Source organism: Narcine bancroftii, chromosome 8, assembly GCF_036971445.1.
Source record: "Narcine bancroftii isolate sNarBan1 chromosome 8, sNarBan1.hap1, whole genome shotgun sequence".
Lineage (NCBI taxonomy): Eukaryota > Metazoa > Chordata > Chondrichthyes > Torpediniformes > Narcinidae > Narcine > Narcine bancroftii.
Window position 1 is genome coordinate 45,014,623 of NC_091476.1, and position 22,207 is coordinate 45,036,829.

Genomic DNA, 22,207 nt, shown 5'->3' on the forward strand with positions numbered 1-22,207 from the left:
TTCTACCTTTTCTTCTGCTAGCACACTCCATATTCCCACCATCCTGTGTAAAAATAAAATCCTTCAGATCCCCTTTTCATCTTTCCTTTCTATACCCTCCACCACAATGGGGGGAAAAAAAGACTGTGACGATCTGTGCTCCTCACATTTATATGAACATCCATAATATCTCTCCTCAGTGTCCTACACTATGGAGAGAACAAACCCTACTTAACCAATCTCTCCCTGATAACTAGAGTCCTCATTCCAAGCAACCAAAGAATGTTACAGGTCATTCGACCATTCTGCTCTGTGCCAACCAATAAAACTACTAGTCCCACTGACCTGCTCTCATTCCGTAACCCTTCAGACCTCTCCTATCCATGTATTTATCCAATTTATTTTTAAAACTCAAGATTGAATCTGCATTTACCACATTAGATGACAGCTCATTCCACACTCCTACCACTCTCTGTGTAAAACTCTCCCCTTTCAGCCTAAAGCTATGACCTCTTATATTTATGCCCCCCAATCTAAGTGGAAACATCCTACTCACATCTACTCTGTCTAAACCCCTCATAATCATTAACCTCTATCAAATCTCCCCTCATCCTTCTTTGTTCAAGGAGTATAGTCCTAACCTGTTTAATCTTTCCCTGTAACTCAACTCCTGAAGACCCAGCAAGATCCTTGTAAATCTTCTCTGCACTCTTTCAATCTTATTGATATCTTCCCTGCTACTGGGTGACCAGAACTACACACAATGTCCCAAGTGTGGTCTCACCATGACTTGAATAACTTCAACAGAACATTCCAATTTCTATACTCAATACTTTGATTTATAAAGGCTAGGATGCCAAAAGTTTTCTTTACAACCCTGTCCATATGTAACGCCACCTTCAGGGAACAATGTATACGTATTCCCAGATCTCTTTGCTCCTCTGCATTCCTCAATGGCCTACCATTTAGTATGTACATCCTACCCTAATTCACTCTTCCAAAGTGCAACACCTAACACTTATCTGCATTAAATTCCATCAGTCATTTAGTAGCCCAATTTCCCAGCTAGTCCAGATCCCTCTGCAAGCTCTGAAAATCTTCCTCACAGTCCACTATCTTTGTGTCATCCGCAAACTTGCGATTCCAATTCACCACATTATCACCTAGGTCATTTATATATAGGTAACAAATAATAATGGTCCCAACACAGGTCCCTGAGGCACACCACTCAACACAGACCTCCAGTCTGAGAAGCAACCATCCACCATCACTCTCTGTTTTCTTTCACCAAGCCAATTTCGAATCCAGTTTGCAACCTTTCTATGCATACCTAGTGCCCTAAACTTCTGAATCAACCTCTTGTGTGGAACCTTGGCAAAGCCTTACTAAAATCCATATAAAAAGCATAAGTGGCCTTTCCCTCATCAACCTTCCTGGTAATATTCTCAAAAAACTCTACAAGATTTGTTAAACATGACCTACCACACACAAAACCATGCTGACTGTCTTTAATCCGCTGATGACAGTCCAAATAACTATATATCCTCTCTCTTTCAGAAATCTTTCAAATAATTTGCAACCTCCCTATAAATCTCTTCTGAAATCTTTCTCACTGTTCCACATCCTTTCTTTAGAGGAAGACTTTCCATAGTGGAAGACCTCAGTGATCATTATGTGGTCTCTTTCCCAGCCTCCCACACTGTTATAATCTGGCTCATTATAAGATTATGGTTCAGACATTTAAACATTTTTCATATGGGCCCACTGGAGCCTTGCAGAGATAATATCAAGTCCTGCACCTGTCTGCATCAGGACTAGCCAGTCTCTGTGTGATATTGCTTCATTAACACAACTTCCTCTGGTGCACATCTTACAGCCCTGCATTTCACAGCTCCTATATTCCTTTGTTTGTGCGCTCTCTCTCTCTCTCTCTCTCTCTCTCTCTCTCTCTCTCTCTCTCTCTCTCTCTCACTCTCATTCTCTAATTGGCCATATTCTGCAATTTTTACAGGACAGGTTCCCCTCTCTGACTTCCCCATTTACCTTTCAATGAAATAATCCTGTTTACTACACTGGCCGCACCCTATCAGGAAGTTCTTTTTCCTGTCCATCCCTCCCGATGTTCAACCTACAGCAAATTTGCTTTCTATCTTTCCCATTTTTGAAGAGGAATCTTCAACCAAACATGTTAACCCTTTCTTTCCTTTCCGTGCATGTGACCTGACCTATTGAGAGCTCACCTCTTCAACTTCGCTTTCAGTTCCCTCCTCTCTTCTGCTTATTTAGCTCTCCCTTTAAAAAGTACTTGTACTATCCAATATAAGGAGTGGCTGAGCTCCACATACTGCCTGCTCTCTGGGGAAGCGAGATTTTCCTGAACCTCTAAGTGCATCTGTTAGTGCTGCATGTGGTTCTTTTGCATTTGGGACCATGTCTACTTCCCAAATCATTCATTGTCATTTATTTGGTGCTCCGCCTCCTTTCCTTGTCTTTTCAACAGAAAGAGCTCAGCTTGCTCTTTCTATCCTGGTTGTTGTATCATTCCTTGTTAATATAACTTCTTCTGTACCTGCTGAGAGCTGAGGGAGCTGGGGTGACTGGAGGTGAGCTGGTAGACATCGCTCTCCGGATGGCATTCAGATGTTTTCTGGGCTGTGATGGCTGATGTCCAGCTGAAGGATCCTCAGCATCTTCCCCTTTTGTGAGCCCAAGCTCTGCACTATCCCATTGCAAAGTAATTATTCTCATACCTAAAATGCCATGCAAGAATGTGCCAAGGAATTTATATTTGTGAATAAAGGCAAATCTCATGGGGTTCTGAATAATTTAGAACCTGGATGTCTCTGTGCTAAACTTCTGCTGCTGAAGATTTGGTGACAGAAACAAATCTCAAGTTGTTGTATTCAACAATGGCTAGAACTTGGATGTTCTTACTGCAGAGGACATCCAGCCTGGGGATCTCTGCTGGACTTTGACTCAACTGTTCAATCGCCCCACATCGGTTCATGAAAAGAAGAAGACAAAATGAAGGGCAAGTTTACAAACCCAAAACCAGACCTGATTCCAGAGGTTGAGAGGAGGCAGTTGAATGCCAGTGAGGGCATATTGAGGTAGGAGCTTGCAGAGGAATGAAGCTCAGTGGCTGAATGCAAAAATGAGGGAGTGAGGCAACAGGGGTTTGAAACATGAGAGACTGATGGCCAGTATAGCACAATTAGCCCCTCGCCATCATTGAAATGTAATTTAGTGTTTGGTTTCAGCGTGATCCCCTTGACATCAAGAAAAATGAAAGATCAGATTATTTATTTAAATGGCAAGCGATTGCAGCATGTTGCTGCGCAGAGGGCCTTGGGAGTGTTTGTGCATGAATTGCAAAATGTTGGTTTGCAAGTGCAGCTGGCTATAAAGAAGGCAAATAGAATGTTGGCCTTCATTGTTCGAGGGATTGAATTTAAGAGCGGGGAGGTTATGCTGCAACTGTACAGAGTACTGGTGTGGCCACATATAGAATACTATGTGCAGTTCTGGTCTCCTTCCTTGAAGAAGGGTGAACAGGCTTTGGAGGCAGTGCAGAGGAGATTCTCCAAGTTGACTCCAGAGGTGAGGAGGTTAGCTGAGAGATTGAGTCCTCTCGGACTATACTTGCTGGAATTTAGAAGAATGAGAGGGAATCTTATAAAAATTGTGAAAAAATAGATCAGATAACTGTAGGTAAGTTTTTCCTATTGGTGGGAAAGATTAGAGGTATGGGACATAGCCTCAAGATCCAGGGTAGTAGATTTAGGGCAGAGACGAGGAGGAACTGCTTTTCTCAGAGAGTGGTGTTTCTTTGTAATTCACTACTCGTTAAAGCAGTGGGCATTACCTCAGAAAATATATTTAAGACAAGGTTGGATAGATTATTACAAAATAGGGGAATTAAGAGATATGGGGGGGGGGGGGAAGGCAGATAGGTGGAAATGGTCTTATCATCAGATCAGCCATGATCTCATTGAATGGTAGAGAGGCTCGATGGACAGGATGGCCAAATCCTGCTCCTACTTCTTGTGTTCTTGTTTCGCTCCTAGCTTGACGTCTTTCTGCCTCCAACATTGTTTCATCAAAGCTCAACATGAGCTGAAGGAGCAGCAGCTCATTTATACCTCCAGCTCAACATCACACACTACATTTCTGATAGGCAGCCTTCTGAGCTTGTATTATGTGACAAATTCTGATGAAAAGTTATCATCAGTTGCTGCCTGATCTCTTAGTTGTTTGCGTCATCTCTGTTAGAGTATCTGTGCTGTTATGTGTCTCACTGTTCCAACCTTTTTCTTTACTCTCTTTTGTTCTGATTTATCTCCATCCATTAACACCTCCACCAAACAACTACACTGTTATTTACAAGCCTTCACCACCAACACATGTGCCATTCATCTTTCTTGCTCTCCAGACATTTCAAGCCCTCCCTCTTTCTGCTATTGATCAATATCGGATTTTTAAATTTTTCTACTTCTAATGAGAGATCATAGACTTGAAACGTTACTTCTCTCCACCTTTGCTGCCCAATCTGCTGTATAAAATTTTGGACCAAACTTGGAATGTTGTGTTCAGTTCTGGTCACCTGCAGGAAGGATGTGGAAGCTTTAGAGAGGGTGCAGAGGAGAATTACCAGGATGTTGCCTGAATGGGGAATGTGTCTTATAAGGCAAGGTTAATGTTGGAGAAATGAAGGATAAGAAGGGACAATAGAGATCTACAGGATTATGAGAGGCATAGATAGGGTGGACAGGCAGCACCTTTTTTCAAGAATGAGAGTAGCAAACATGAGAGGACATCTGAACAAGGTGAGGAGTAGAAAGTTTAGGGGAGATGTCAGGCATATGTTTTTTTTTACACAGAGTAGTGGGCACTTGGAATGCAGTGGAAGGAATGGAGTGTAGGCTTATACAATAGGGACATTTGAAAGAATCTTAGACAGGCACATGGATGTAAGAAAAATTAGGTTATTGATTTAAGGTAGGGAAGGTTTAGATCAGTGGTTCTCAACATTTTTCTTTTCACTCAAATACCACTTTAAGTAATCCCTATGCCCTCAGTGCTCTGTGATTAGTAAGGGATTGCTTAAGGTGATATGAGTGAGAAGGGAAGGTTGAGAATCACTGCTCTAGACCTAATTGTTACTGAAATATTTTGCTTGAGAAAAATTCTCACTGGCCCATTTCCTTTGGAGCTATGAAACCGGGCACATAATGAGTCAATTAGGAATGATTAAAACAGTGGAAGGCAAAGGAGGAAAAACCCAACACCCAACCCCAACCAACCAATTTTCCCTTGCAACCGCTGCAATCGTGTCTGCCTGTCCCGCATCGGACTGGTCAGCCACAAACGAGCCTGCAGCTGACGTGGACTTTTTACCCCCTCCATAAATCTTCGTCCGCGAAGCCAAGCCAAAGAAGAAAAACAGTGGTTTTCAAACTTTTTCTCTCTGCCCACACACCACCTTAAGCAATCCCTTACTAATCACAGAGCACCTCTGGCTTAGGGAACGCTTAAATTGGTATGTGAATGGAAAGAAAAAAGGTTTAGATTGTTGAGGAGGTGGGCACAACAATGTGGATCGAAGGGCCTGTACTGTACTGGAATGTTCTATTTCCAGAATTGTGTTTCTATTTTATCAGCAGCTTGGTTGGAGACGTACATGCTAAAAGGGAAAAGGCAGAGCAGTAATCCACAGCACAGGGCCTTGAGTGCAGGATGCAGAGATGCTAACAATGAAGCAGTCAACACGAAGACGTTTCAGATCCCTGGATCAGAGAAATGTGCTCAAAGAACTTTTAGGAGTTGAGAGATTAAGGGGAAGAGTAAAAATACAAAGTGGCTTTAAAACAAGGAAAGATGTTGAAAACCATTGTTTGGAAGTTATTGTTCATGGATGCTTTCTTTGCACAAAAAATAATCGTTGGGGCTCACTAAAATTAATTAAAAAGTAAGGAAGATATATATATAAAGTTTTTTTTTAAATCTTGAGATGAAGAATTATTGTTTCTGGAACACTTAGTTTATTCATGAGCAGAACTGTTTTTGTCTTTTATTTTGTATAGATATAAAGGGACAGCCTTGTGGCTTTCTATTAACAATGCCTAGACTGCAATGATATTTTGACGTACATGATCATTTGGTGGTTCTTTATTGGCAGTGATACTCCCCATATGAGCCCAGTTCATTTCCACAAGATCTTATCACCTATGAGACCTATCCTTTCTGAATTAGCATCAAAGGAGGCTGGAAGTTGATCTGTCCACAGCCATTTCAGTCACTGTTACTTCCAGTTGTCTTTGTCTCAGTGAATAATCTGATTCTCTGTCAATAGTTATTGATGCACCAGGTCTTTGCGAGGCTTGAGGTTGTTCACAATGAATTTATGAGAATGTTGCAAATTTCCAATGTCCATAATTGACCTTTCAAGTTAATGCAATAGTTTGGTAGATATTGTCTTATCTTTGCCTTATAAATGTGTGAAAGATAATATTATCCGTGTGTCATCTTCTGCTTAGTTCTTGGTATTAAGATGACAGATTCAATCTAGGTGGATGATCCCATTGCTGTACGAAGGGAGCAGTTGCATTATCAGGATGGTCACTTTGACGATTTAAACTGAGGCCAGATCTTGTGTTCAGAAGGGCTCAGGAGTGCTTGTGCATGAATGGAAGATGATTGGTTTGCAGATGCAACAGGTAATCAAGAAGGCAAATGGAATATCATCTTTCATTGCTAAAGGGATTGAATTTTAGAGAAGGGAGGTTCTGTTGCCACTGTACAAAGTACTGGTGAGGCCACATCTGTGTGCAGTTCTGTTCTTGTTGCTCGAGAAAGGGTATACTGGCTCTGGACGTGGTGCAGAGGAGGTTCACCAGATTGATTCCAGAAATGGGAGGTTTAGCCTATGAGGAGAAATCGAGTTACCTGGGACTATACTCAATGGAATTCAGAACAATGAGTGGAATCTTGTAGAAACATATAAAATTATGCAAGGGACGGATAGGCTAGATGCAGGAAAGGTGTTTCCACTGGGAGTTGAGACTAAAACTATGGGATATAGCCTGAAGATTTGGGGAAGTAGATTTCAGACAGAGATGAGGAAGAACTGCTTCTCCCAGATATTAATGAATCTGTGGGATTCTCTGCTCAAGGAAGCAGGAGAGGCTGCCTCACTAAATGTATTTAAGACATAGTTAGATATTTTTTGCATACTCAAGGGATTAAGGTTATGGAGAAAAAGCAGGTAGGTGGAGCTGAGTCCAGGCCCCGGTCAACTGTGATCTTGTTGAATGGTGGAACGGGCTTAATGGGCTGGATGGCCGGCACCTGCTCCTGTTTCTTGTACTATTATTATGTACTCTCTACAGTTGATGTAAAAGTTCCATGTTTAATAAAAAGCAGAAGAGGTGTTCCCATTGTCAACATCAAAATCCAGCCACTAAGCAATGAGACAAAAGATGCACAATCAGATCATCACACTGCAGTCTTATTGTGGTCACTCCCCAGTTTACCACAATGGTTTACACTTCATTAACTGAAGGGTGTTCTGTGAATGGAAAGGAAGTGATAGGTACCTCACTTCTCATGCTGGACTTTGCGCCATGACCTTTCATGTTTATGTGTTCTGTTGTCCTCAGCTGTGAAACAACATTAGTTATATCTGCAGCTAAAAATGTTAAAATGTGTGCACACTGGTGAATGAACGCACAGCACCTAACCTTCTTTAGTGGTCAACAAAACTATAACTCATTGGCTTTTGTCCTGTATCTTGAGCAAAGAGCTGCTGGAGAAACTCTGTTGGCAGGAAGTATCCATGGGGAGAAATTCTCTCTTGTTAGTTCAGATTGACATAATTAATTCAGCATTTTTTTTCCACAAGCCTGTCAAACATCTAATTTTTAAAGTTCGATTTTAATACTCTTAAAAGTGAGACAAAACCAAGACACTGAGCCTGGAAAATCAACTTCATTATAGGGAGTGTTAACCATTCATTTTCTGATTGCTTTTTTGCCTTGACCTGTTATCTCTATGGAGTCCTGGGCCATCAGAAGGGGTGACTACTATCAAGTAATGTGGAATGATGGTCATGGCTGACCTTAATTCCATGAAAAATAGGAATGTCTGCCTTTTGTTTAAAAAAATACTTGAGTTTGTGGAAAGGTTCGATGGGTTGGGACATATGATAGGAAATTAATGTTTTCAGTATATGAGGTAATATCAAGAAGATGAAATTCCTTGTGTAAAGGATTTGACACGGAGAGCAGTGACCGTTCTCACCGAGGATTGACCTGCTGTTAACCCCACTGCCAGAGTCAGTAAATGAAGTAGAAGCAACCTCAACAGTTCACCATGATACTGGAAGGGAGATGTGGAAACGTCTGCAATAGGGATTGGGGGCCTGCTTCTAGGGAGGAGATGTCCAACCAAGTACATGTTATACACAAAATGTCAAAGCTGAGGTATTTCCAGGCTAGCTAAGTCTTGGTGACTGATGGGATGGGCAGCGACCGCAGTAATAAACAGGTCAGACAGTGGAGAAAGGTCCACCGCCTTTCATCAGAGCTGGGAGAAGTTGGAAGTCAGCGAGGTTTTCCTGTCGTACTGACAAAACCAATGGAGAGGATCGAATCACTGCACAGTACAAACCGCTTGGTTGTGCAAATGAGACCGAGGACACGCTGGGAATAACAACTGATCTTGGGACGCAAGCCCCGTCTTTCGTTTGTCTGGACGTTTTTTTTAGTTCTCTTGAGATCTCTGTCCTGTGGTTACGTCACCTCTGAAATAATTTCTTCCATTCACCATGTAAAACAACCTTTTGTAACTACCCCTCCTCCAACACCCCCCCCCCCCTAAACTCAGCTTCAATGAAACTAACATCAGATCTCTCTGCCAAACTGGAGCCCCACAAAAGATTCAGGAGCTTCACTTGTGAAGGGTTTCATACGATGGAGTGGTGCTCCACTCCTTATGTTTGACGGGTTGGAGGTGCGCAGGACAGCACCGTGCCTCGGGGCCGCGGCAGCTTTGCCGGGGATCCTGCAAACTCGCTCCCGCACAGCCACCTGGGCTCAGCGCTCGTTCCAGCGGCAGGCGGGCAAGTGTGTGCTGCACTGGAAATGACAGGGCTCGGGCGCTGGGCACGACCTGCCTGCTGATGAGCCGAGTCCCTGAGATCACCCGGTCTGCTCACTGGCACACCACACGTCTGGCTGTGTGACTTTGACGCCAGTACTGCGGTTGTGCTTTTTAATGTCAATACATGTGTCTGTGTCTTGAATAGTCTGATTGAGGGGAGACCAGCTCCAGATTCACCGGGCGCTCAGATCCAACCGATTCCCCAGACAGCTGCTTGCTCTCCGCTGGTGGAGAGCTCCCTCTCTGTCGTGAGACTGTCACCCCCCACCACCACCACCCCAGAGCTCGGTGGGTGGGAGAGGGGCAGAGACAGCCAGACAGCCACTGGGCTAACAGGTGTTTGGAGGTGAGCGGTGACGCAGAGTTAGTTGTCTCCAACCTGCCCCGAGTTTGGAGCCGCGGAAGAGACTGGCGGTTGCATCCCGTTCATTGAAGACTATTGAGAGGACTCGCAGTGCTCGTCGGCCTCGGAAGGTTGATGCTGGCGCTAACAAGGAGGCGATGGTGACTGAAGATTTGCGGGGTGATTAACAACAGATCTGAATTGTTCTTCGCTCGGTGCCGACTCCAGTCTGCAGCTCTGCCGCTGTGTTGCAATGGCTGCTGCCATCGCCAGCTCGCTGATCAGGCAGAAGAGACTTGCCAGAGAGCACAGGGACAGGTCGATCCCGTCCCGGAGGATAAGCAGTCCCAGTGAAAGCAAGAGCATCTGTGAGAAGCATTGGTTCGCCGTCTTCTCCAAGGTCAGGATTTTCGGGCTGAAGAAGCGACGGCGGAGGCGCCCAGGTCAGGCAACCCCTCGACAAGCAACGTGTCCCGTCGCGGCGTGTGGCCGAGTCCCGCCTGTTGCGGGGGAAGCTGGCTCTCTCCGCCGCCGGGAAACCCCCTGCCAGAGGCGGGGGGAGGGCGAGCAGAGTATGTGTGTCCCCGGGCCCCCACAGCTCTCCGCCGCCCAGCCTTGGAGCGGAGGGCAAAGCCAGTCCGGGCCGCGGGCCTTTGAGAGACCCGTCTCCACACCTATGGCCGGGCAGTAGGGCCACGCGGAGGCGTGGTGGGTGTCGGACTGCGCTCCACGCCCTGGCCCCGCTCCCACAGGGGAAATCTCCACTTCCCCGTGGACACGCATCGGCCGCTGCCAAGCCCCAAAGCCCGGGTTCAGGCACTCCCATCCCCCTGAGCACCAGCGTGATTTGCCCAATGAAGCCCCGGGTCAGGGAAGGAACCCCAGGAAACGCACCGTGAGAGTGAGCCCCCGGTAGGCGTTGGTAAATAGCCCCTGGGGGTGGCGGGGTTGAAATCCCTCCCCTTGCCCACCAGCGACCAGATGCGGTGGTCCACTGCAGCGGGTAGTGTTGCTGCTCCACAGTTCCAATGGCCCGGGTTTGGATCTCGCCTCTGGTGCTGTCCGTGTGGAGTTTGCGCGTTCTCCCTGTGGTTGCCTGGGTTTGCCCCTTCATCCCACAGATGTCATGAGAAGTTAATTATTTAAATTCCCCTGATGGTAGTTTGTTGGGGAATAGATTCGATGTTAGGGCAAGGCTGATGGGTTTCTGTGGCTGAGAGCCTAAGTTGCAGGAAAGGGGTGAGGGGTTGATGGATCGGTCCCTTGACCTCCTACGTGGACTCGACCCCAGCCCAGCGTCGACGCACGTTCATATTTAACGCCATCCACCATGGGTGTGTGGGACTGAATGGCCTTCTCTGCATTGTTACAGGGGTCAGGTGGTAGTTTGCCACTGGGTACCGTTTCGCTCACAGAAAACCTAACTCTTCTAACCATTGGCTCATTCTTGGAGTGAGGGGAAATCGTGGGAAAATTGCTTGCATCAGAGCACCATTTGTCTTCACTTCATCTAGTTAATTACTTAATTAATTTTAAAGTGTTTGCTCTGATTTTTGGAGGGATCGAGTTTTGAAGAATTGGAATGGAATCTCTCCTGTCTAAAGGGGTAAATGGTAAAACTGGTTGGTGAACAGTATCCAGCATCAAATCTAGTTCCCTGTTTGATTGGGCCACTGTTGCAGTCATCATGGATCCATCTGAAGAGAAAGTCAATCTGCTGGGGGAACTCAGTGGGTCCAGCAGTATCCACTTGTCTTGATGAAGGGTTCCAATTCGAAACATTGACCATTCTCTTTCTGCCAGTGATGTTGGTTCCACTGATTGGTTTGTGCTTCAGATCCCGGCACCTGCAGTCTCTCATGTGTTTCCACCGGGGGTTGGCATGGGTCAGCGGTGTCAGACTATCTGGTAGAAGCCTCACAGCATCAGGAGCTGAGGGTGTATTCTTTCAGCATTACACTGAGGAGTCTTCCCTAAACCTGGCTGCTTACATACCGGCAGAATAGAAAGGTGACCATCCTATTAGCTGGGGGGGGGGGGGGGTTTAAGTGTACATATACAATTATTTGAGTGGAATAAATGAGCTTTTTCTCTTGGGAACAATGTTCTTGCCATTGGACTCTCTTGCAGAAATCAAAGGAGGCCAGTGTCAATGTTCATGGGTGAAATGATTAAAATAGGCACAGATAGGCTCCATCTTTGCACTTTGATGAACATGTTCTCCCTTGGGCAATGGGAATCTCATGAAGAAACTGCTACACTGCGTATGCATGAAAGGTAGGTTTTACACAGAAAAGCATTTATTCTGAAACATATCATCCATCAAAGGAGAGAGCCAGGTGGATGTTCACAGGTAAATGTAATGAAGCATGTTATTTCTACCTACAAGCACTTTATAAAGATTGGTCTCCACATTCCTTTCAGGGCTTACGAGATAGGACACTTAACTGTTTTCTCAGAATTTCAGTTGAATTCTATGCATTTAGATTTTGTGATCTGTTTTCGAGTCTTCCACAGAAGCTAGGTAGCAATTAAATGTCACAGCAATGATAACATAGATCTATCTGCCCCAGGGTGTGTCTGATGACATTCAGTTAACATTCCAGGTACATTGGGCTTTGAATGGGAAAGAAGGGAAAAGCCTGAATGTGCACAGATCAAGTTCATTATTACTCCAACGTACAAGTACAAACCGACAAAACAGCATTCTCTGGTCCTCAATGCCACACACTGCAAACACACATACGGATAAACAATACATATGCACAGTACTTGCATACAAATATTAAAATAAATATATATTAAATAAATAGTTGAGTCACGGAAGGTTTGTATGAGCAGTTCATCAGTCGTTCAGCACTGTACTGCCCGTAGGAAGAAACTGTTTCTCAGTTTGGTGGGTCTGGCTCTGATACTGCTGTATCTCTTTTCCGACAAGAGCAGCTGGAAGATCCTGTGTGCGGGGTGATAGAGGTCGTCAACAATTTTGCAAGGCCTCTTCATATAATGATCCCAGTAGGTCACCTCGATGCGGGAGAGGTAGACCCTAGTGATCCTCTCTGCCACTGTCCACAGTCCTGTGGATTGAGCTCCGATCTGATGTTCTACAGTATCTATACCATATTTTGATGCAGCCAGCCAGGACACTCTCAATAGAGCTACTGTAGAAAGTTGGCAGAATGGTGGCCAGTAGCCTTGCCAACCCCAGGCTTCTCAGGAAATGCAGTCACTGTTGCGCCATCCTAACAAGTGAGGAGATGTTTTGTGTCCAGAATAGGTCACTTCTTAAGTGGATTCCCAGGATCTGTATTTTCTTTGCCTTGCCTGCACTGTTCTAACAGAATTTCAATTCCTATTTCAGAGCCTCAGCTTAAAGGCATCGTAACAAAGCTGTACAGCAGACAAGGCTATCACTTGCAGTTGCAGCCAGATGGAGTCATTGATGGAACAAAGGAGGAAGGCGATAGTTATAGTAAGTGCCCAAAGGGTTTTCAATTGCCACATTTCAGATACTTCATTTCAAGGTGTATTTCAGATGGAGATTAATTGTATGCTATTCCTTACTGTGATTTGCCTGTGCACGTATCCCTCTCATTCATGCAGATGATTTAGAGGTCTGCGTTATACCCCCAACAGTGAAATACCAGTGGTCTCCACCCCCCCCCCAAATGTTTCATGCTCCATCCACACAGCCTCATTTGAAGCCCTTTCTCTCTCCTTATTGCAATAATAGACTCTTGCTTTGTATTCCATAAGACATAGAAGCAGAAAAAGGCTGTTCAGCCCATCAAGTCTGCCCCACCATTTAATCATGAGCTGATCCATTTTCCCACTCAATCCCACTGCCCAGCCTTCTCCCTGTAACCTTTGATGCCTTGGTTAATCATGAACCTATCAATCACTGACTGAAATACATCCAATGACCTGGCCTCCACAACTGCCTGTGGCAACAAATTCCACAGATTTGCCACTCTCTGGGTAAAGAAATTCCTCCTCTGGCTAAATAAATTTCATTGCCACTCACTTGTTTACAGCTGAAGATTCTTTCAAGGACCATTGTCCTACTCAACTTTCTACCATGACCCCATGACTGCGACAGAGTCGTCTTCCCTTATGAATCACCATCAGTAGCCTTGCTTCTCAGACTCCTTGCATTAAAATGGACCCAATTCCAATATTTCCTCTCACATCTTCTCCTTAGCACTATGACTAGTGACATTTTGCCCTCAACTGCCGAATGCCCTGTGTCCCTCTCGTTACCCATAGATATTTTCCTCCCTTCGTTTATTGGCAATGCCTCGCCAGTGTTTACTAACTGCAAACAAATATTTTTATTGAACTGATTTTGGCTGTGTTTGCCATTATAACCAACTTTATTTTTTAATTCTGTTTTCAGCATCTCCAAAAAAATCAATTTTTTCTATGAACTGCCCATAACTAATCACACTAATGCCCTTTTTAATCATTATCCCTATATAATTATCATTTGATTATTTTGTTCCATTATAATGATGAATATTAATTATATTGTCGAAGTGTTCCACCTCTTTGACTTGGCCTGCAGTTCTTCCTCCCTGACAAAACATCCGTCTTTGTTTCATTGGATTGAGAAAGATTCCTGTATGTATGGTTGGAACACCATTCCCATTCCCAGTTTTATTCCAAAGTAAAATCAGTAAATGCTGGAACCTCTCAGAAGGTCAATCAACAATCAGGTGTTTCACGCAATCAGGTGTTTCACGCAATCAGGTGTTTCACGCAATCAGGTGTTTCACGCAATCAGGTGTTTCACGCAATCAGGTGTTTCACGCAATCAGGTGTTTCACGCAATCAGGTGTTTCACGCAATCAGGTGTTTCACGCAATCAGGTGTTTCACGCAATCAGGTGTTTCACGCAATCAGGTGTTTCACGCAATCAGGTGTTTCACGCAATCAGGTGTTTCACGCCTGGGACCCAGGTTTGCTGCTTCCCTTGATGAATCAATTTCAGAAAACAATTCGAGGGGCAGTATTTATTGGTGAAAGCTGTTGTGATTGCGAACAAACTCTCTGAAAGGACAGTGAAAGCAGATTTAATGGGAATTTTGAAATAGAAATGAGTGAAAAAGTAACAAGGAATGGGGAAAAGGCAGAGGAAAGGGGTGCCCCATTGGGGAGTTCTATCAGAGTTAACACAGAGTATTGGGGCACTCCTCTTTTCATGTGGTAAGGTGCAAAATAATGACTAAATGGATAAAACCGCAAGTTAACCACGAAAGTCTGCAGGCACCATGGTTGAAGTAAAAAACACACAATGCTGGAAAAACTCAGCAGGTCAATCAGTGTCCTTTATATAGCAAATATGAAAATACATAATCGACGTTTCAGGCTTGAATTCTTCATCAAGGTGTGGAATAATGTCAACAGCCATTCAAATAAAATAGTTGCGGGGGGGTGGGGGGGGAAGCATGGTCCCAAAGGTAGGACATAATAGGTGGATAAGGGAGGGAGGACACAGCAGCAAGCAGGGGGAGGGGGGGTGGCTCTGTGAATAGAGGGTGAAGGAGGTGGAAAACTAAGGGAAAGAAGACAGAGGGAGGGAAGCGAGGGAGAGTGGAGAGTAAGTTAGCAGAAACCTGAGAAGTCAATGTTTATGCCATCCAGTTGGAGAGAGCGCAGATGGAAAATCAAATGTTCCTCCAATTTATGGGTGGTCTTGCTGGGAGAGTACGTGAGGCCATGGACAGACCTGTGAGTGTGGGAGTGGGATGCAGTATTGAAATCGTTGGCCATTGGGAAATCCCTGTCATTGATGAGGACAGAGGGAAGGTGCTCAGTGAAGTGATCTCCCAGTCTATACCCAGTCTCTCCGATGTAGAGAAAGGCACAAAGGGAGCACCGGATGTAGTAAATCAATCCTGCGGATACAAAAGTGAAGTGTTTGGGGCCCCGAATTGTGATGAGGGAGGGGTTGTGGGCGCAAGTGTTCCACTTCTTGCAGCCACAGGGGAAGGTGCATGGTTTAGGGGGGTTGGTGATTGATGGGGAGGGATGAGTGCATGAGGGAGTCATAGAGAGAGCAGTTCCTATAGATTGCAAAGAGGGGAAGATGTGTCTGGTAGTGGAATCATGTTATAGGTGCCAGAAATTACAGAGGATAAGAGGATAAGATGTTGGATGCAGCGGCTGGTGGGGTGGTAGGTAAGGACAAGGGGAATCTTGTGTTTGTTGTGCCTGGGGCATAGGGTGCCAGGGCAGATGAGTGAAAAATGTAGAAGATGCGGATTAGGGCTGAGTTGATAGTGGAGGAGAAGCCACGTTTGTGGAAGAAGGCAGACATTTCAGAAGATGTGGACTGGAAGACCTTATCTTGGGAACAGATGTGTCAGAGATGGAGAAATTGCGAGAAGGGAATGGAGTCCTTGCAGCAGAGAGGATGTGAGGAAGTGTAGTCGAAGTAGCTTTGGGAATTAGTGGGTTTGTAAAATATGTCAATGGAAACTTTGTCTCCTGAAATGGAGGCAGAGAGATCAAGAAAGTGGAGAGTGTGGTCAGAGATGGACCAGGTGAGTTTGTGAATGGGGTAGAAGTTGGCAATGAATTGAATGAAGTTGACGAGCTTATTACAGGTGCATGAGGCATCCCGATGTAGTTGTCAATATAGGGGAGGAAGAGTTGAGGGGCCTTGCCTGTGTAGACTTGCAGAATAGATTTCTCCACAATGCCCACAAACAGGCAGGTGTAGCTGGGACCCAAGATACATAAATCCAACCATATGGGTAGACCCATTGTTTCCACTTGCTCTTGCCCCTCCAAACTAGTTTTGTTTTACCTTGACTATCTTTTCTCCCCTGGTCCAATCCCTGCCCACCTACATCCGCAATAACTCCCATGCCTTCCATCTCCTCAATGACAAAATTCCCCGAACTGGACCACTTCATTTTTACTATGGATGTCCAATCCCTTTACACCTCCATCCTCCATACAGAAGGTCTCAAAGCACTTTGTTTCTTTCTTAACAAGAGACCCAACAGTCACCCTCCACCACCACCCTCCTCTGCCTGGCAGAACTTCTTCTCACTCTTAATAACTTCTCCTTTGACTCATCTCACTTCCTTCAAATCAAAGGAGTAGCCATGGGTACTCTCATGGGTCACAGTCAGATGGCATTACCATTGACTTCTCCGGTTTCAGCTAATCTACTCTCCTTTCTCTCCTACCCCTCTCTTCCCTTTTCCCTTGTCTTCTTTCCTTTAACTCTCTACCCCCTTCCTTCTCTATTCACTGAGGCATCCCTCCTCCCCCTGCTTGCTGCTGTAGCCTCCCTTCCTTATCTACCTATTTCCTCCTCCCTTTGGGGCCATGGTCCTCTCCCACCCCTCCCCCATACCATTTGTTTGGACACCTGCCGACATTTTTCCATTCCTTGATGAAGGCCTCGGGCCCGAAATGTTGGTTATATATCTTTATCTTTACTATATAAAAGACACTGACCTGCTGAGTTTCTCCAGCTTTGTGTTTTTAAATGGCTAAAACCAGACTGTTTGTAGTTAGAAAAATAATTTCTCCTCTTGATTTAAAGCAAGAATATTTTGTTGCAGGTTTTATATATGAATTAATGTATAGTGGCAGAAAAGAGGGAATGCAATTGAAGCCTTATTGAACAAATGTATTCATTATCATTCAAAATCAATCTTTACTCACATTGCCTGTCTTCTGACCATGTGAACGTGAAATCCAAACTTTCTTCTTTGGTGTTAGTAACTTACTCTCCAGTTCTGCTCTCTGATTGGATGAAAAAAATGCCCAAATAGTCCAAAGATTGGCAGAGCAGGGGCTGGGAGGTATGGGGGTTGATAGAGTTCTTGCTCCAACAGATTTCGATGCACTCGACACTGTGTGCACACACCCCTCACACCGTGTGCACACCTCTCCCTCTGTGCACATCTCTCCACAGCTGCTCTACTTCTTTCTGAAGTGTGGTTTGTTTGCTCCACTTCCAAGTGACCCTGCTACTCAAGTCTGTGCAGGATTACAACCCAGGGGCATGTTCCTGTGATTCAACTGGTGAAGGCTTTGGCTGTTGTGCCAGTCGTTTCAACCTGTATACTCTGCTTCCAGCTATTCCTGCTGGTGAAAATTGGCAATACCCTAAATTTTCTTGAAGTTTATTTGTCACAAGGTAACTCGTGAGAATGTTTCTTCTGCGAGCAGACCAACAGATTATATCTAAGGAGCATCATTTACAGAATGTAGGATTACAATGAAAAGAAAGATCAATTTGTACAGACCAAGGTGGCTTTGAGAGCCCTGTTGTGGGTTCATTCAGGAGCCTGATGGCTGTGGAGAATAAACTGTCTTTAAGTCTGTATTAAGCCTTTTTTCATACTTTTGAAACTTCTTCCTAAGGGAGAAAGAGAGTTGTGTGTCTGGGGTGTGATGGGTCCGTCAAGATGTTGGCTACTTTTCCTATACCCCAGGAGATGTAGGTGGAGTCCGAAGAGTGGAGGGAATTTTGCGTGATGTTCTGAGCTGCATTCATTACCGTCTGCAGCTTCTCCTGATCTTGAGTGGAGCAGGTTCCCATTCCACACTGTGATGCATCCAACAAGTCTGCTTTCTCTGTCTTTACAGTGCAGTAGAAGTAGATTCTGGTCATTTAAATCCATGCCACCCAATTACACCTAAATGGCTTACAACCATTTTGAAGACTGAGATGAAAGCGCAGAAACCGGAGGAAACTCATACAAACATGAGGAGAGCATACAAACTCCTTACAGACAGCGCCAGATTCGAACTCATGGCGCTGCCTTTGTAATCCCTGTAGCCATTGTTGAGAGTCAGGGAAACATATTAAACTTGCTGTGAAAACAGAGGCATTGATGGACTTGCTTCAGGTCACGTAAATCACAGCCTCACTCTCCAGTGTTGAAGTTTTCAATTTCCATTGAACTAAGCTATTAATGTGGTACCAAAACTTGAGATTCAACCAACTGATCAGATGGTTGGTGTTGCTGAACAGTTAGTGCTTTTGTGCAATGACCCAGTTTGGCTAAAATTGCAATCAGAGATGGCTGTACGGCTGGGTAGCAGATGTACAATCCTGGTCGCCTCATTTCAGGAAGAATGTGGACACTTTGTAAAGGAGATTTACCAGGATGCTGCCTGGATTAGAGGGTGTAAGTTATGGGGAGAATTTGAACAAACCTGTGTAGTTTTCTCTGGAGCGTCGGAGACTTTTGGGGAGACCTGTTAGAATTTCATAAAATCACAAGAAGCTTTGATAGGGAGGAATGTTGGAATTTTTTTCCCAGGGTAAAAATATCACACGCAAGAGGACATGCATTTAAAGTGAGGGGGAAGGAGTTTAAGGGGGATGTATAGGATTATTTTGTTACACACAAAATGCCTGGGCAGCCCGTGCCGGGTCGTGGTGGAAGCAGATACAGGCAGTCCCCGGGTTATGAATGCCCGACTTACAGATAAATCGTTCTTACGAACAAATTGTTGCCCAATTCGCGCATGCGCCTAATGTTACCTCACAAATGCCCCTTCAGTATGCAGGACATTGATGGAACGAGAGTAAGTATTAACTTTTAATCATGATCTTTTTTCTTTATTTATTTTTTTGCATAGAAAGGTCAAATGTATAGTATATACTAAGTGCTTGTACCATTCTACAAATTTGACAAATTTCACATCACATTCCTCTTAGGAAGCGGGTAAACTTACCGGGCATGCTGTGCACCTGATAGACTTAGAAACTAAACTCGTTCGTAATCTGGGAACTGCCTGTACAATAGCGATGTTTAAGGGGCTTCTTGATAGACCCATGAATATGAAGTGGATGGAGGGGTGTGGACCAGATACAGGCAGCAGAGCTTTAGTTTAATTGAGCATCATGTTCTGCATAGACATAAATTACAGCTTTACGACAGTCTCACCTGGTTTTATTTATTTCATACTTTATATTTGTTGTGAAATTTGTGCTTTTGTCCCAATATTCATCAGGAAAATGTTTGACACACTTTATTCAGAAGTACATTTCTCACCTTCTTTTCAAATCTCTGAAAAATAAAGTGACTTGTTTAAACTTGGGGAATAGGTTTCCCAGGGTTGTTGGGGCTTCGCACAGCAAAACACCATGTTCCTGGCTGTGCCTTGTAGATGGGGGAATGATCTGTAAAGTCAGGAAGTGAGTCATTCATAGCAGATTGCACAGTCTCTGAACTGCTGTGTACCTACAGTATTCATGAACAACTCTAGTTAAATTTCTGTCCATGACTTGGTGGATGTTGAAGGTGTTGCTACAGCGATGTCAGCAACACCTATGAGTCACAGCACTGAGAAGAGGTGGAAAATCCTGTGATATGGTGCGAGAATAACAACCTGAGTCTCCATGTGGACAAGACAAGGGAAATTATTGTGGACTTCAGGAAGACCAGAGATGATCACCCTTCACTACACCTTAATAGCTCGGTAGCGGAGAGCACCAAATTCCTTGGAGTCCACAGAACAAATGACCTATCCTGGACACACTACATTTCCTTGTCAAGAAGGCACCACAGGGAAAACTGAGGCAGGCAAGGCTACCGGCTACAATCTTGTCAATATTCAAAAGGAGCTCTATGAGAGCGTCCTGGTCGGGGGAATCACAGTGTGGCATGGTTGCTGCAGAGAAATAGAGGGAGATCAATCCGCAGGACCATAAGAGTGACTGAGAGGATCACTGGAGTCTCCCTCCACCTCATCGACGTGAATCATTGTTTGAAGAGGGCTCACAGAAACATTCAGGACCCTTACCACCCCACACACAGCATCTTTGCATCTTTCAACTGCTCCCAGCGTGAAAGAGATACAGGAGTATCAGAGCCAGGACCACCAGGCAGAAGAACAGCTTCTTTCCATGGGCAGTGAGAATGCTGAACAATTGACGAGCTGCTCATTCAAACCCTCCTTGTCTCAACTCTTTATTAAACAATAATTTATTTATTTAGGTACTCCTATCACTTCCATTCCCTTCCCTAACCAAGGCAATCATGAGACATAGGAGCAGAATTAGGACACTCAGCTCACTGAGTCTCCTCAAAACCATGAAAATGATTTTATCTTGAGAGCCTTTCCAAACGGCTATTGTAAGTCCAGAGTGTTTGAGTTTCCAGTTCTTCAACAGAGGAAGGAACATTTCAGACTGGAAACACAGATGCTGGGACTCACTCAGGGAAGGAAAGGACAGGGAGAACCATTCGCATATTTCCTGGTGCCATGCAAGGAAGGGAGGCAGGTAGTTGGTGTGGCTTGAGCTGCGTTCTCACAGCTGTCGGTGCGTGGGCGGCTGACACTTATCTAATTAAACCATGGGAAAATCAAGGAGGAGAATTCCTCGTCTCCGGAACATGTATCACCATGGCAATAACATTTCCACCTTTACACAAGCTCGCTTGCATTAAGAATTTAAGGATTATCATTACCTGCTTTAATTGCAGTGGAATAAATATAACAGCAATGACCCAGGAACAGAGAAATGTCAAAACAGAAAACTCACGGTCCTCTCCTTTGGTCATCACATGGAAAGTTTAAATCTTCCATGCAGAATGAACATTTCAACTCATTTACTTTAAAACCTTCAGTAAAAAGGGGATATAAATTCATTATGAGGCTCTCTGTCTCTCCTGCATCTTCTCTAACTTCATTCACTATTCCAGACAAGACAGAATATTGTTTCATTGTCTATTCTAGGAGAGAATATCTGTTTTATGAAATGTGTATATGTGGTTGTAACCACTAATTTAGTATTTATTTCAGTGTTCTTTAAGGGAAATGTCATACATTGTCATGAGAACAAGGCTCTCAGTGAAGAAACATAAATGTGAACCTCCTGGAAACTGTGCCCAGATGTGCCTGTGGAACTTTACAACTCAGCCTTGTGCTGACATAACAAATGATGAAGTGAAACATGGGAGTCTGTAGATGCTGTGATTGAGGTTAAAAGGGCAGGAACATAGCCGGTCTCGCAGTGTCCATAGGAGGTCAAGACAGATTACTGGTGTTTCGAGATTGAGCTCTTCTTCAAGGTACGAGCCTAACCACCAATGACAATTATGACCTTCGGACCATCGTCTTCATTCAGAGAAGTCCGTTTGATTACAATCTGTACCGTCGACATTCATTCCCTCCACCATCAGTCCCCAGTGGCTGCAGTGTGGTCCATTTACAAAATACACCATGGTTCCAACCCAGGCACCTTGTGTGTAGGAACGGAAACAAGGATATTTGGTTGAGAAGTTCTTCAAAAGGCTCCTCCAGTCTCTCAATGAGACTCCTATGTCTGTGGCTCAAGGAAACTTGTCTCTTGGTGGTTTGGGTTGTTGGTCATTTGATAGAAGTGGTAATCAGATCTTTACCTGATTTCCTGCATTCTTTAGATGGACCAGCTGCTTTGGATCACAAGGCTTATACTTTTTCCCTTTGAGACCTGCTGATGTTTCCATTCAACTGATGCCTTGCATCTGTGGTTAAAGGGCTCCTGAATCTGATGGCTTTGCTTTGTAAAAGGGTTCCTATTCACAATGGTAGAGTAATCAAGAGTGATTTGAGTCCCGACTCACGGAGATATATCACTCTGAAACAAGCCCTTCAGCCTATCATGTCCATGCTAGCCAACAAGTCAAGTCAAATCACCTTTATTTATCATTCATACCATATTCACACGGTAAAGATGAGATGATGTTTCTCCAGGACCACAGA

At 44.4% G+C, this 22,207-nt stretch overlaps 1 protein-coding gene across 2 annotated transcripts in view; it reads left to right on the forward strand.

Moving 5' to 3' along the window:
- fgf13a (fibroblast growth factor 13a) overlaps positions 1 to 22,207 on the forward strand; it is a 359,051-nt gene that overhangs the window by 253,212 nt on the left and 83,632 nt on the right. Inside the window, exons 1-2 of one of the 2 annotated variants that reach the window (XM_069893548.1) lie at positions 9,674 to 9,924; positions 12,843 to 12,953. In XM_069893548.1, coding sequence (XP_069749649.1) covers positions 9,735 to 9,924; positions 12,843 to 12,953 — 301 coding nt within the window. In that variant the 5' untranslated portion in view covers positions 9,674 to 9,734. Of the gene's footprint in view, positions 1 to 9,673; positions 9,925 to 12,842; positions 12,954 to 22,207 lie in introns of those variants that run through there. The other variant, XM_069893547.1, reaches the window with a different exon arrangement.